The 16197-nt window shown below is 46.7% G+C and overlaps 1 protein-coding gene across 1 annotated transcript in view; it reads left to right on the top strand.

Annotated features, from left to right (window-relative positions):
- The first annotated feature begins 1982 nt into the window (after positions 1 to 1982).
- LOC147668315 (sterol 26-hydroxylase, mitochondrial-like) overlaps positions 1983 to 16197 on the top strand; it is a 102742-nt gene continuing 88527 nt past the window's right edge. The window contains exons 1-2 of the mRNA XM_086948607.1: positions 1983 to 2172; positions 10027 to 10226. Of these exons, the coding sequence (XP_086804733.1) occupies positions 2009 to 2172; positions 10027 to 10226 (364 nt within the window). The 5' untranslated portion in view covers positions 1983 to 2008. The remainder of the gene's footprint in view (positions 2173 to 10026; positions 10227 to 16197) is intronic.

The following is a 16197-nucleotide window of genomic DNA, read 5'->3' as shown; positions in this document are numbered from 1 at the left end:
AACTTCCTGTTTCCAAAGGCCCATAGAAGTCTGCTGCCAGCTCTGTCCACACCGCCTTCGGTAGTGGGGACATTTGCAGTGGTTCCGGCTTTGATGACGGTCCTGTTATTTGGCAGATGTACCAGTTCATCACCATTTCTTCCACCATATTGTCTAGTCCCGGAAACCACACTTTTTCCCGCAGCATTTCTTTTGTTGCTACCATTCCATGTGACTCATGTGCTAGCTCCACAGTCCTTTTTGTCAGTGTTTTGAGCATCACTATCCGTGTGCCTCTCATTAGTATTAGTATTAGTATTCCATTCCCGCAATCCGAAATTTCTTCACTTATCCTTTTGAAAGCTAACAGTTCTTCTTTTTCTACCCCTTTTTCCACATAGCTGTTGCTGTTCACATGTCTCCATCTTTGCTGTTTGGTGATCTTTTTTGGTCTCGTCCTCTAGCTCTTCCAATGTGATTGTTGCTGGTGTACTCAGTTTCATTGCAAAGTGGAGGTATTCTTCTGCCATCATTGCTGCTTGTGATACTTGTGGCAGGGAGTGTGCGATACATAGTCAGCGGGGTTGTGCTCTTTTCCTGGCTTGTGAATGATCTTGAAGTTGTAGTCCATTAGCCTGATTCCCCATCTCTCTATCCTGGGCGGTATTTTTGTGTTCGGGTTCCCATAAATTTTTGTGAGTGCCTGGTGGTCTGTTATGATTGTAAATGGCTTTCCGTAGATGAACATGTGGTAGTGTTCGCAGGCCCTCACCACTGCCAAACTCTCCTTTTCTGGTTGCGAGTATGTTTTTTCAAAATCTGACAGGCTCTTGCTTCCGTATGCCACTATTTGTCTTGTGGAGTCCCTCCCCTGCTGATGCTGAGCAAGTATTGCTCCCAGCCCGACTGGGCTAGCGTCTACTGTTAACTCTGTGCATAGTCTTGGGTCGAAATAGGCGAGATGATACACTGCTGTTACGGCCTGTCTTATTGCTTCAAATGCTTTGCTGCATTCGCCGGTCCACAGGAAACGTTGCCCTTGTTTTGTTAGTTCTCTTAGTGGTGCTCTTACAGTGGCAAAGTCTTTGATATATCTTGCGCAGTAGCTTGCTAGACCAAGAAATGACCTTACTTCTGCTACATCCGTTGTTTTTTTTTTGATTTTTCCAGTGTTTCCACCTTGCTATGATCCGGCCGCATTCCTTTCCTGGAGAAGATGTGGCCAAAGAAAACCAGTTCATTTCGCCCTAGCTTTGCATGTTGTTTGGCCAGCACTGATTACTGACTATTTGGATGTGGCAGTAGAGTGCACTACTTAAACTAGATGAGTAGTCATGTTAGTTATACCACATTGGTTGGAAAGCAGTACACAGGTTCGGCAAGCAGCAGTTTAGGGATAGTAGTTGTAATTCCTAGCTGTTCTAACTGTCCATGATCTGTATGTGACTAGCTGTTAGAGTGAACATATAAAATAACTGCATTCTTTCTGTCTCTTACGTCTATGTGTCAAGGTATCACACCTCCATATGCACCACTCACTCTTAAGCATTATGGCAGAGCGCATGCTAGTTTCAGGGGTATGTTTGTGGTCAGGAACATTTAGGACACAGGGGTCCCTAGAAGCAATAAGGCAAGGGACACAAGGCATAAATTCCACTCCTTCTTGAGCGAAAGTCATTACAAGGCATTGTCTTGGATAAATAATTTGGAAGAGTCATCCAGGAAACTGATACTTCATTTATCTACAATGAGAGTCATACAGATAGGGCATTTCACAACTATCTTGGCTAATCCTATCCCACAGAATGTCCACTGTCTTGCTAAGAAATACTATTTCTGTCCATTAAAAGTGGTTGTTATTCTTAAGAGAAAGACTTTAAAATGTTTCTTTAGAATATAACCACTGCTGTTTAACGCGCTGGCTGTGTTCTGCACAGCTAAAATGATACCAAGCCAAGATCTGTTTCAATGATGTCTTGTATCTGTGGCTTGTGTCTTGCAGCTGATTTTCAAAAAAGTGTATGGACCCATGTGGAAATCCACATTTGGGCCATACAAGAACATGAACATTGCCTCCCCGGAGATTTTGGAGATGGTGCTGAGGCAAGAGGGGAAATACCCCATGAGATGTGACATGGCGCTCTGGAAGGAACACCGAGACCTGAGAGATTTCGCATATGGGCCCCTGACTGAGTAAGAACATTGTTCTTTGTTTTTCTCATAATGTGATGAAATTGCTGATCTATAATGCACAGGCGCTAACATGTACATGTTTTCTGGACTTGGGTGTAGTCTGCTGGTCCCACATTGAGGACATCTTTCAAGTAGAAATGGTGTACCACTCCCTAACAGGGCACCGAAGGGATTTCTGGCCTAAGATGTAGTATGAAGGGCCCCAACAGAGTACCTAAGGGATTCCTGGTGTAGTTTACAGGCCCCTGACAAAGAGATGCCTGGTATTGACCAGGAACCCTTTCTGTATTCTGTTAGCTACCAGTAGAATGTATCTTACTTGTAGATCACCGGTCCCTAAGAGAATATGTAAAGGGTTATATGTAATCTACTAGTCCTCTATGAAGTGAGTAGGGAATTCCTGTTCCTATGTGTAATCAACAGGTCCCTTACAGAATTTGTAAAATATTCCTCTTCTCAAGTGTAGACTACAGGTATATAATGTGAATTCGTAGTGTTATGTTCACTTATCTCGCCAGTAGCACAATATGTAGGGAATGTCCAGTCTAAGATGTAGCCTGACAGAATACATACAATTATTTGTTTTAGGTGTAGTTAGCAGAGAATGTAAGGAATCCCTGGACTTAGGTGAAGACTATGTGCCCATGTCAGAGTGAGAAAGAGATTCCTGGTTTAAATGGAGTCCACAGACCCTTAACACAGGAAGGAAGAGAGTCCTGGTTTGAGGTGTAGTCTTCAGGCTCTTGATATAGGATGGAAGAGATCTCTGGTCTTGACTGTAATCGACAGATCCATAGCACAGTGTGTAAGGGATTCCTGTTATTAATCGTAGTCGACAGGTCCATAGAGTAAAGAAGGAAATCCTGAAATGAAGTGTTGTCTACAGACCTTTAAAAGAGTAAGAAATGGCCCCTGATCCTAGGTGTAGTCTACAGCCCCTTAGAGTAAAGTAGGGAGTCTTTGCCTTAGGTGTGGTCTGCAGACCCCTGACAGTGTCTGTAATGTAATCCTGGTCTTAGGTGGAACCTACAGATCGCTACTCTGGCGTGTAACGTGTTCCTGGTCTTAGGTGTAATCTACGCATCTCTAACTCAGTACAAAAGAGATTCCTGTTCTTGGGTGTAATCAGCAACCCTCAACATGCCATGGACGATATTAGACCTTGACATAGTATACACGCATTTCCTGGCCTTAGATGTAGTCTGTGGGTTGTTAGCAGAGTATCGATGGAATTCTTGGTCTTATAAGCAGTATGCAAGTCCCAGGTATGGAATGTCAGGGGTTTCTGGTCCTTGACAAAGAACAGCCCTGCGCTGCATCGGTGACTGTCATATAACAATATCAAGCGCGTCATTTTAAGTAAAGCCGACCTACTAGATTTATCAACTGTTCAGCACAGCAAAATTTTAAAAGCAAGGACGTACTTGTTTATCAAGGGGTCAGCCCATCAACAAGTATAAAGCAGAGCTATTGGCTTTTTCAAAAAGTCACCAATAACTATAATCAAATATATATTTTATAAATTCACAAATTGCAATGTTTAGTTATTGTGATTATCACAAAATATTTTAAATAAACATTTTTTAAAAATACATAAATTATGTTTTAGAGGAATTATTTTCACATTTTTCAGGCCAAAAAGTGCAGCCATAGAATCAACCACAAGGGGTCCCCGCAGGCCAGGTGATGAGCATAGAGCTCCATCTCAGAATGCTTTAACAACATATGCTAAGCTCTACTTGGGGCATGGATTCATTGACCCAGGAGACTTACTATGCTTTTTAATGTTGGGGCTGCTGCATTATCTGCTGCACTCCACATCATTAAAAACAAGCATTTGCAATGCAATAGATCTCACTGTTGCAATTATTTAAGCGATTGGCATTGTTAATGACAATTTCAAAAACAACAGTTGATGGACAGAATGCAGAACAATGTCATACATTCACCCCAGTACAGAGATCTGGGCCTAAATCCGTCGTTTTTTTGCTCACCACCCCAATTCAGACATGGCCATATGCAAATCAGCCTTGACCCTGTGCCTCATGGGAACAGTCCAGCCCGAACTGCCAAGCCATGTCTTCCCTGGACTGGAATCGAGCATCCTAGGACCGGTTTCTGGCTATCAGCCATCTTCAACCAGGATAGCTTGACTCCAGTGGCGTGAAGCGCACGGGACTCACGTCTGAGCATAACTGTCCCACTCGGTGTGACAAATGCAAAAACAACAGTTGATGGACAGAATGCAGAACAATGTCATACATTCACCCAGTACAGAGATCTGGGCCTAAATCCATCGTCTGTTCGCCCTATGTGGGAAGGGTATGCCCAGACGTGGGTCCCGTGCTCACTACGCCACTTGAGTCAAGCTATCCTGGCTGAAGACGGCTGATAGCCAGAAACCGGTCCTAGGATGCTTGATTCAGTTCCAGGGAAGACATGGCTTGGCAGTTCGGTCTGGACTGTTCCCATGAGGCAAAGGGTCAAGACTGATTTTCATATGGCCATGTCTGAACTGGGGTGGCGTGGTGAGCAAAATAACGACGGATTAAACCCAGATCTGTGACTGGGGGCGAATGTTTTGCCAATGTGCAACATTCCGTCCATCACCTTGTGTGTTTTGCTGTTCGCCCTATGTGGAAGGGTATGCCCAGACGTGGGTCCTGTGCTCACTACGTCACTTGAGTCAAGCTATCCTGGATGAAGATGGCTGATAGCCAGAAACCGGTCCTAGGATGCTTGATTCCATTCCAGGGATGACATGGCTTGGCAGTTCGGTCTTGACTGCTCCCATGAGGCACAGGGTCAAGACTGATTTGCATATGGCCATGTCTGAACTGGGTTGGAGTGGTGAGAAAAAAAACAATGGATTAAACCCAGATCTGTGACTGGGGGCGAATGTTTTGCCAATGTGCAACATTCCGTCCATCACCTTGTGTGTTTTATTGTTAATGACAATGCCTTTTATTTATGTTACTAAAAAAATATATAAATAAAAGGCATTGTCATTTACAATACCAATAGCTCAAACTCTCACAAATGTGAGACCTAGTGCATTGCAAAGGCTTGTTACTAATTAGGATGATTAGTCATAGTTTAACAAGCATATCACAGAGCCCAGAGCCTGAGCTAACATCCTTGTGTGTATGTGGAGTCTGTGTTGTAGGTACATTGAGTGCTAGCAGGGCTAATTCTTGTGAAAGTGTGTATGCTGTAGCTATTGGGGTCTATTTTGGAAGGTAGGGGAGCCCCTTGAATGTAACTTGGTAACACCACTTCCATACTTCTAAAAAAGCTTTTGCTTACACTATAAAAGCAGACAACTACTCAGACCACCTTCACAGCCCTACCTCCCACTGCACCCCTGGCCATAGGACATTTTTCAGAGGGTGGCACACTGCATCGGATCAGCTTTGCTTTTCCTTTGCCACACAAAAATATATTTCTCTGTTGGAAATCTAGTGTTTTTCATTTGACATCCATTTCACACAATATGTATTTCTCCTAGATAATAGGCACTCACACTGAGGTTTTTGAATATTTGACCTATACTGCAACGTCTATGCCCGTTCGAATATACGTTTGAAAAAACGCTGTTGTACATTGAACCATGCAATCTCTATGTTACCAAAATATCCTTATGGTAAAACCTGCCCACCACACTAAATGTAGAGGGTTCCACTTCCTTGGAGGATTGCGAGGCGGGTATGAAAAAAACTGTTACTTGCTTTTAGTTTTGTGCATGGATGTGAGCGAACGTTTGGGACAACTGTGGGTTCATTACCAGCAGGGGTCACAGGCATCAGAATATAGGCATCAGAATATACACAACAGTGGTCTTTTTTTTTAACAACCTAAAAAAAAACCTTTGCAATCCATGGACTGTGCTCTGCTTCTCCTAGCTAAAGGGACCGCAGACAGAACTCACCTGCCTTGGCATAGGTACAGATGAGCACCGGCCGAGCCTCGAAACTCTCTACTTCAGCCTAATGATCAGCAAAATACTTGATGAAGGGGATAAGCAAAGCATGTGATTAATCCCCTCACCAAACAAGGAGAGAGGGGAAGGATCTCAAAACCTCCACGAAGATGGTACACTGATGGTAATTTACAAGCACAGTCCTCACGAGTTGACGCATGCAGCACAACACAGGATGATCTTCAGCACCCACCTGCTAGTTTCGCCTTTATTTCCCGAAAGACGCCGGCAGCCACGTACACTAAAGCATTTTTTTGCTGCCTTCTATATAATGCTAAAGAAACACTCTACCTTCGATTATACAGACCAGCCCATGTCCTACGGAGACCCGCAAACGATAAGGGGTCAGACAGGCGTCGACAATTCATTCAATAGGCTAACGGGAGACAAATAACGGACAGAGCGACAAACAATAATGGGAGAACGAAGAAGGCAAAGATAAAAATAACAAGCGCGCGGTGGGAGCATGTGAGCACGCGGTGGAAGCTTGCGAGGCAGAGAGGAGACGCCATGCGCGTGCACATCGCCTGTCCGTGCGCGCACATGGTTTGTCTCCCTTTGCACACCAAACTGACAACAATAGTCGCGCCAAGAGAATGCAACGCATGCGCTGCATTCGCTAGGCGAGACCTAAAAAGTGTTTGGTCATTCTCCTTGTAGGGACACCACAGTATCAAAAGGCTTTTTTGTCCTATTGTTTTTAAAGGCACTTCCCAGCTGTGAATATGACATTTCAAATTTCAGTTTTTTGGGGGTAGGTAGAACATGGACCTCTTCCCCGAACCATATCTGGGCCCCATGGACCAAAACCCCTAAATGGATCCCTTTTATTATGGGGTACCATCCCCCAAATGAATATTAATACAACCCCTTTTCACCTAATGTCATTGGCTGTATCGGTCCAAATCTAGTTACACTCAGAACAATGACAGTCTAGAGGGTCATATATCCTCCTCTCTCTCCATGGGTCTCAAACATCGGAACCGGCACATCTTGAGTAGAGGGGAGAGGTTGGGATTTCCCATCTAGAACGCCAAAAAGGGTATGTGAGGGGCATCTCAGAACAGACTCTTTTGCTACGTGCGGTAAACAATGAAATTCAAATATACATATGATTGCATTAGGGTTCTAGATGGAATTTAGGCCTCGTTCAGGCCTAGATTCGTCCAGCACAGGAAAATTCAGTTTCTCAAAGTGCTGTGTTTTCATTTTAGCTCAAACATGTTTATAATGATAGGCACACACTTTCAATAAATCAGACTCCTCTCTATCACCCGTTGTAAGCTTTTCGGTGCTTGCGGGGTTAACAGTGAATGGCAATAGACGGGTCTTGGTGAGAACAGGTTTTATTGAACTTAAAAGATGGTCCGAACAAGTCTTTCTTAAGACGGGGGTTCTCCTGGGGGATCTACTTCTAGACCTTCGCCTTCGGCGGTTCTCGAGAAGGGATGTCCTCCGATAGCCGGTCAGGCTCCGTCGGGCTGGGGTGTCTTCGGGGTCCGTCTTGGCCTTGCCTCCTCCCAGGGATCGGAAAGAAAACAAAACAAAAGGGCACTCGTGAGAGCGTTGTCCGGCTAGCAGCCGTATCGGGGAAAGGGTGTGAGGATTCCAAACCACGCGTGCTCCCGCTCTTTGTTACTAGTGAAAGTGGCGTTAAGGGGGGGGTTATGTGCTCAGGAAGGGGAAAACCGGGATCCAGGGAAATCTCAAGGAACCGTAGGACCTCCCTTACGTCCCACCCAGCCCCTGAGACGATTACGCACCTGCACAAGCCACGCACCTCCCCCGGGTGAGTGGCTGGGCGACTCGTGGGGTCTTTGGCCTACTGGCATCTCCAGGTCCGTCAAGGCTCCTCGTCCTCTTCCTGGCGCGTCTTCCGTCTCCTTCGCTCCTCTCTCTCGCCGTCCTCTCTCCTCTTCCTCACTCCAGGTGTACAAGCACACCTCGTCGGTCCGGACGTCCTCTTTTGACGGCTTACCGTCACTCCGTGACTCCGCCCACTCATCAGCACCTTGAAAGTTAAAGGGCCAGTCACTCTCTTCCTCCTGTATCACCGCAAAGTCTTCCCCTGACCCTCGATAGTCTGTCTGCTGAGGGATAGAAGAGGGGTTAATGCCAGCACTTTGCAGAGACTCTCGCACTCGCTTAGATCCCGAACTCTGAACGGGGCGCCCCGTTACACCCGTCAAACCTGCTCCCTTGCCACACCAAATATCCATCCTTTCCTGCTCCCTTGCCACAAGGAATATACTACTGGAAAAGCAGATCCATTGAGAGTGATCGTATGGAAAAAACTACTTCACTTTGTTTAGTTGATCTCAGAAAACCAGGATAAACCTTCCCACCGCGTCATCGCGGATAGAAGTTTCCAATAAAGCACAGACCAGCTGAACCGTTCCTCATTTCAACACTATCCCTAAGGACTCCTGTTAATGTGGAGAGGTGTGGCTCACTGGTTAGAGGCGGCAGACCCGAGTGCAGAGAACGGCCCGGGACCAGGGTTCGATTCCTGACGCGGCAGGGTCTTGAACCAGGATCAGCGGACTGATAATTCTCGCATCGGTGCCTACTCCGACCAGGGAGCACACTCGGTAACTCTGGGCATTACCTTGCCTCATCTCCACAACGGCCCCACACAAACGCCGGGGATGCCTGGTTTCACCTTGGAGACCCCCAGGAGGGACTATCTCACAGGGAAAGCCAGGACGGGTTCCCCAGCGGTCTATAGCGCTACGAGGCCTCCGGGTAGCAGTGCGCTTTACAAGACACAACAATTTACAATTTACAATGTCATCAAACAGACCATCCACTTCCTCAATCTATTACTGTTCGCCATTGTGGCCCACCACCCAAAACTACCTAAAATCAAGAGGAGCGATCCCCCATAACACGCAGGATTAATGTCTGTCCCTTTTAATTGTTCCACACTTAAATATAATGTGACAGAGAATCTCCAATGACATCTAGTTCTCCAATATTAAATCACAGCTTCTCGGTGACTTCACCTAACCAGGACCAGTTCCGTCCAATCCCAAACACCGCACCAGTCACAAAGCCTCCATCTCATCTGCAGCTTCAATCGCCTCTTCTGGCTCCTTGGGGAAAACAGGAGATATTCAGGATGACCTTGTTACCGCCGCCTTGTGAACACTCCAGTGACTTTTGGTGGATGAGCAGAGAAGACCTGCCCCTGACTATGATCTTGAAGGTGGTCCATCAAGATGGGGAACTGCATTTGAAAGAAATAATAAAAACGCAATCTCCTCATTAGCCCCTCTAACTCCTGGACAGGGAATGATTGTATCAATCAATCAATGTAAACTTTATTCGACTTTTGAAATAAAAACCATAAAAGTACAACACAATGTGATATACAAATCAAATAAGAAAACATCCTCCGAATGATCAATTTAAAACTTTAAAAAAGAACATACAGTATTTAGAAATACATTGAAAGAGCCAAGGATCATATAAATAAATACTCTTGGACAGGGGATGGCTGTACATTCCCAGGGTCGGAAGAAGCGCTGGGAAGGGTTTAAAGGGGGAGTAAGGTGTGAAATTGTTGCTAATAATGGGTGGTAAGTGGTAAAAATGAGCTCTCATTTGACTTGTGAGATATTAATAATCTGCATCAGTTTGAGTAGGTTGGAAGCTTCTCTTGTGTGTGTGTTGAATGCCTTGGATTCAGCACCCACACAGCTCTGGGTTTGTGCACCCTACAGATGTATTCACCTTAACTCCAGAGATTTCAGTACAGTTTTTCATGGAAGTGTTGTTTGAGTTCAGTACCAGGTTACAGTGTCTCCTGTCAAAGACTCATGCAGTGATTTAGGCACAGCATCTCACCTGTACACTTTTGATTCTTTTCACAGAGAAGGTCAGAGGTGGTACCAGCTGCGCACGGTCCTCAATAAGCGGATGCTGAAGCCGATGGAGGCGGTGCGCTATACGGGGGTCGTAAACGAGGTGGTGACGGACCTTCTCACCAGGCTCCAGAAGATGCGGAGCACCAGCGCCTCTGGTGTGATGGTCTGCGATATGGCCAATGTCCTCTACCGGTTCTCTTTTGAAGGTGAGACATCATGGCCTGCAGTACATGTCGACTGCATCATTCTGGCAAAACCTCAGCATTGTTCTGTACTGTGGGTTCCTCGTTGTCGGAGCCTTTGCAGACTGTTCACATTGCCCCAGTGGCTGGAAGACAATTGTGCAGCACGGGTGAGGTGTACTGGGAAGAGGCAGAGGTGTGTGAGAAACTGATTTTATACATAACTAAGCGAGCGAATAAAAAGAAATGGGTGGGACACTAATATAAGCTTCAAAATGAATTGTGATGGGTGTGATGACCCTTATTTTATTATGTTGTGCTTTGTTGCATTGTCTTGTGTATTGTCATGTCTTGTTATGTTGTATTGTGTGCTTTGTCTTGGCTTTTTTGTCCTAAATAAGTAGCCTGACTTGCCTGAATAGGAACACCTAATGGTTAATTATAAGTGTAGTTGGCACTGCTAGATTACCTATCGATGTAGTGTGTCCTTTGGGGTCTCTGGCACCTTACAGATCTGAATTCAAGTGAGCCAACTTGTGGCTGTGAAGGTTCTAGGCCATCTCAGGAGTGGTGACCACAGTCACTCATCCATGGGCCAACTCAATGTCTCCTGTGTGCCTCCAGGGTAATAGGTTAGTTTGCATTGCTTTCCCTCGCTTAGCAATGTGACCCTAGCCTCCATCCAGTGACTCAAATGAACATCAGTAAGAAAAATAAGTTCAGACCGTCCAAGTGCCTGAGGCTGAAATGTTTCCTTACTAAAAAATGTAATTTACTAAATCCATGACCGCATTTTACAAACAAGCAAAGCAGTTTGGACAATCTATGGTGTCCTGAGTTCTCCACGCCAGGAGAAGCATACCATTCTGGTGGAGTTCACGGGGAGTGTAAAAACCCTCCCTCGCCTCCATTTCGAGGGCGGTGGTACTTGGGTGCAGTGAATCTGGCTGGGGAAGTACTGAAACTGCATCGTGTACTCTGGTGAGGCCTTGTTGCTCCCTCCTCCGCCCCTCAGAAATACGGATAAGGCGGCAGTATCCCTTTCTAGCCAAAATGTGGAAATTTGGGAAGGAGTCCGTTTACCTCCGGCTCTGGAACTTGCTCTGCTCCCGGAATTCTGCTTTCTTAAAATACACTCTGAATAGGCTGCAGGGGGCGCCCGTTACCTGGTTCTCTCTTCCAAACTGAGTTGCAGTCATGTGTTATGTTTAGATGCCATTTGTACGGACAGCGTTACTAAATGAAATGTTATAAATCTCACAGTCTTGGTATATCAGCGGGATGGCGTCCCTAATAACTACGGACTCAGTTTATATTGTAGAAAAGGCCGCTCAATAAAACAGGTGCACAAAACGGCAGTAAAACCCAATTAACCTGGTTCTACGCCATACAGACTACTCATAGCCATGGCCTTACTATACATTTAATTAACTAACAAAAACGCCCCTCACTTTCCCCTAATCAACCCACTTTTAAAACCAAACCATTCAAAAACCAATTACACCCATCCGTCTTGCAGCCACCACTGTTGTCCTCTCATTCCACAACTCCCCCTCCCCCCTCCCCCAGAATTCAAATGGATATGAACATTGACCCGTGCTTTCTTTTTCATTCCTTTTTAACTGATGTGGGAAAAACTGCCACCAGAAAACGACCCCAGAGTTCTTCTGTCTCTCCCCCCCACTCCCCCTGGTAAAAACCAAACTTGCATTCCTATTAGCAAAAACAGCATGCCCTCCAACCTACTCTGGATCTGCATCAGGTACAATTCCACCCCGTAAAAAGACAAACACACCCAATCATCTCTAAAAAAAACACAGGTGCCTCATATGTGATGTCACGGTGTTCCAAGAAGAAAAACTCCTGCACCTTGCAAAGCTTCCGCAACTCCCTGTTCCCTTTTTGCCTCACTCTGTTGATGGGCCCTTGCCTGTTGGCCCCCCTCCATACTCTCCGTGGCATCAGCTCCGTGAATACCACCGTCGCGCCTGCCCACGCTGTCTTAATCTCTAGCCAGTACTGTTTTATAGCTTTTACGAAAGCCAAACCTTTCATCTTGACTAAGTCATTTTCTCTTAAATGTAAATGTAAATGTAGAGGTACTTGTATAGCGCACGACTACCCGGAGGCATCTCGGCGCTTGTACGAATAACGCTGAGGAACCCTTCCTAGCCTTTCCGTATGAAGTTCCCACTCCTGGGCACCCCCAAGGTGAGGCCAGGCATCCCAGCGTTGTTCGGGCCGTTGTGGAAATTAGGCAAGCTATTGCCCAGAGTTGCAGAGTGGGACCCATGATTAGAATAGGCACCGAGGCAAGAGAATTACCAGGTCCGAGGCAATTGAGCCCAAGACCCGCTGAGGCGAGAATTGAACCCTGTTCCCGGGCCAGACTTCTGCATCAGGGTCTGCCGCTCTAACCATTGAGCTTCACTTCTCTTAGGTGCACCATTAAAATGTCCAGGCCATGGGCTCCTTTTACCCAGTCCCGCAATTTGGGCAGTGGCTCGTGCCATCACATGACTCCTTTTCCAAACTATTTTAACTTGACTACCGTATCAGGCAGATCCAGCTGGCTTCCTCCTCGCCTTGACTCAGCATACCTCACTGCCCACTTCACAAAAGAATTCACACAGATCCAACAAACCTCGATATGGCTCGTAGTGGGCATGCAATGCAACCTAGGAAAAAACAAACTCATGTTATTGGTCTTCATGCAGCATCCACCCCATATGCACATACCGCCCGATAGCAGCTAGATCGCCAATGCCCCACCTGCTGAATCTTCCCCGCCGTCCAACGTCTGCCTTCTGCCTCTGTCGCCAGAATGAATGCGTCCCGAAATCCTTCGCCTCATAGCCCAACAAATTGAATGCTTTTCTCAGGAACCCCAACAACTGTGAAGCCGAGAACTATCTCTAATCTCCTCCCGACTACCCCCTTGTTTTCACAACCTAACCCATTATGGGCATACCAATTCATCGGGGTGCGCTCGCAATGTCACACAAAGGCCCTTGCCTGCTTGATCCGTCTTGGACTTGGGCATCCAAACCTCCACTGCCCTCCCCCCCTTGCACATAGACCTCACGCCAAAGAATCCCCCGCTCGTTGTACACCCAACCACTTCTGTAACCGGAAAAGCTAAAAAAAAAACAGCCACACCATAATGACCAAAAAACACAGTGTCTCCCATTCATCCCGGCACACTCTTGGTTGCTTCAGAATGCGCAGTGTAATGGCCCGTCTCAATCGGTCACTCATCCCCCTTTCCCTCGGCCACCACTCCCGGATGAGATTCCCCATGTCACCGGCAGATGGCTCGTATCCCCACCAGTTTTTAAAAAAAGGCTATGCCCGCCAACTTACCAGCTATCGTGACTGCCGACAAATCCTTGTTGACATGATCAAATTTACCACATCAATCGGTCGAGTTTAACCTCCATCGGAAATTCCCCAGGGGACCGCCCCTGACTGCAGAAACTCCTCCCACGTCAGCCCATAAGTTTTCTGCGTTGAATCCAATAGAGAACCCAGGATCAGTTGCATCACGTGCTTTCGCCTACTTCCCACAAGTAGTCCCGCAACACAGTCTTCCTCTCCTCCGCCCTTTGGCCAACCCATGGAACCTCGTCCACTGAAATCGAGAGAGAGTATCAGCAATTTTATTGTGTAATCCTGGAATGGGTTGTGCCCTGTAAGTAACACTGTGCTGCAAACATTCCAACACAAATACTCACAACAACTGCCACACCTTTGGCTCCCTTGCTGACTGCTGAATGTCCATGTCAACGAGCGCCATGTTATCCACATTAAAATAGACTGTCCTGTATGCAAAGTAGCGACCCACAAGCACAATGCCACCTCAAGAGGAAAAAAATCCAGGAAAGTGATCCTACGCCCTCCCCCTTCCAAGCCTATGGCCATTCCTTGGCGCCCCACCATCCTTGCCAGAAAAGGCCAAAACTGTGTCCGCCAGCGGCATCTGAAAACATCTCAAAAGACCACTCCATCTGCTCCCCAAGCCCCAACAGTGGAATGCCATTGTACTCGTCTAGAAAAGTACGCCAAAGCCTCAAACCCTCCTGGACCCCTGCTGTGATTCTCACCATGTGATGCTACATTGAAGTCACAGGCAGTGCCCAACCCAATCTCCTACAAAATGTCCTGCTGGCTCTGACCACCTTACATGCAAAGTTACGTCCTTCATCTGCGCTACTGACATGGATAAAACCGCATCCAAGAGCTCCAAGCAACAACTCTTATCAGCCAGGCGAATCTCCATCTTGTCTGAATCCAGCTCCACACTCAAAAAGGTAATCACCTGAACAGGCCCACCATCTGTCTGGCACTAAAGGACACCCACATCCTGCATTAAACCCTGGAACAAACCCCAAACTCTCCTGACAATCCCTGGAACATGAAGCCCCAGCCATGAAAAAATCATCCAAATAATGTGTCATTACATCCTTTCCAGCCACTTCGACAAATATTTTTTGCAAAAAGGAACTAAAAGCCTCAAACGGAGAACAGGAAACTGACCTTCCTATCGGCAAAGCCTTCTCAACAAAAAAATGCCCAACAACTCATGGTCAGCAGGGTGAACAGGAAGTAACCAAAAAGTTGATTTGTTGTCACATTTTGCCATAAGGGCACCCTTTCCCACCTTGTTGACCAACTGACCGCTGAGTCAATTGAGGCATATTGCACTTTGCTACACCCCCCAGGAATGACAGAGGGCCCTGCAGGCCAGGAAAGTGGATGAATGAGGCGAAACTCACCGCCTCCTTCTTGGGCACCAACCCAATGGGCAAAATCCTCAAATTCACTAGTGGCCAGAAAATGCCCCTCCATTCTGTCCTCAGACATCTTCATTAACTTTCTCCAAACCAACGCCTTGTGGCCTCTAACTAATCTCAAATTTACCACCCGTTTGATCCTTGGCACCACACACACGAAAACCAAACTGGAATCCTGTCAACAATAACTCCCTTTCCCATTCGGACCTCAGCATGACCAGCCATCTGTCCAAGCAGTCCAACACAACCGATGTACATGTCTTTGCCCATGGAACCCTGACCTCCTATACACCGTCCCCGGTCATTGTATCCCGTACACTGTCCCCTGACACCCCTTTGTGACCCAGTGAACCCTTCCTGGATGCCACACTGTGTAAGCATGTGCTTGCCACCACATTTTGAACACTCGTGGAGGTATTTGCAATATTCCCGCAAGCACTGTCCACTATTGAATGACCAGCATGCTCCATTCGTAGCTGTCCATCCCTGTCCTGCTGTACCCACCCCTGTCTGGGGGGAAGCCCTCAAAAAGACCGGTAGATGAACGGCCAGCCACTCACTGTATAAGTCGATGGGGCTGGCCTCTCCGGTGTCATAGTTTGCAAGAACAACTCATAATCCAATTGCCCCCACATCCCATCCTCTTCCTGTGCCAAATGTGCCCAAAATACCTCGTTGTAATGTACCCACGCCCAACCTCCAAAAGTCACCTGCACCTTCCACACTACGTCCAGATATTTAAACAGAGAAACGTACCTCTCTGGATACTTTTCACAATACACTCTTGCATATATGAGAAAAGCTAATGTCCAGTTTTCGATATCAACCTGAACACACAAATTCCCCTTTCCAAATCTGCTCTTTCGTAGCAGTCTTCAAATGCACCCCAAAAGGTTTAGTGGTTCCCATGTATGACATCTTCTTCCTTCTCACATCTTTGCTCTCATTTTTTCCGTTGTCTTCCTCCACTCCTCCAGTTTTGGTGGTCTTTGTGGCTTGTGCCATGTCTCCTACTATGTCCAAACCCAAACCCTGGTCCTGCACATACTTATCCCTCGGGCAGCCCCCATACCACCCTCCCTTTGCTCCTCTGCCTCATAGCCTGAGGCTTGAACTCCCACTTTCACAAAACCACCTGTTCAGCCTTTTTGCATCACCCACCCTTTACTTGGCATCAAGATCAGGGCCCGAGCCAAGCTGTC

This window comes from Lissotriton vulgaris, unplaced genomic scaffold (genome assembly GCF_964263255.1).
Source record: "Lissotriton vulgaris unplaced genomic scaffold, aLisVul1.2 SCAFFOLD_3440, whole genome shotgun sequence".
Classification (NCBI taxonomy): domain Eukaryota; kingdom Metazoa; phylum Chordata; class Amphibia; order Caudata; family Salamandridae; genus Lissotriton; species Lissotriton vulgaris.
The sequence above is the reverse complement of the archived record's forward strand: the minus strand, read 5'-3'. Positions and strand labels throughout refer to the sequence as shown.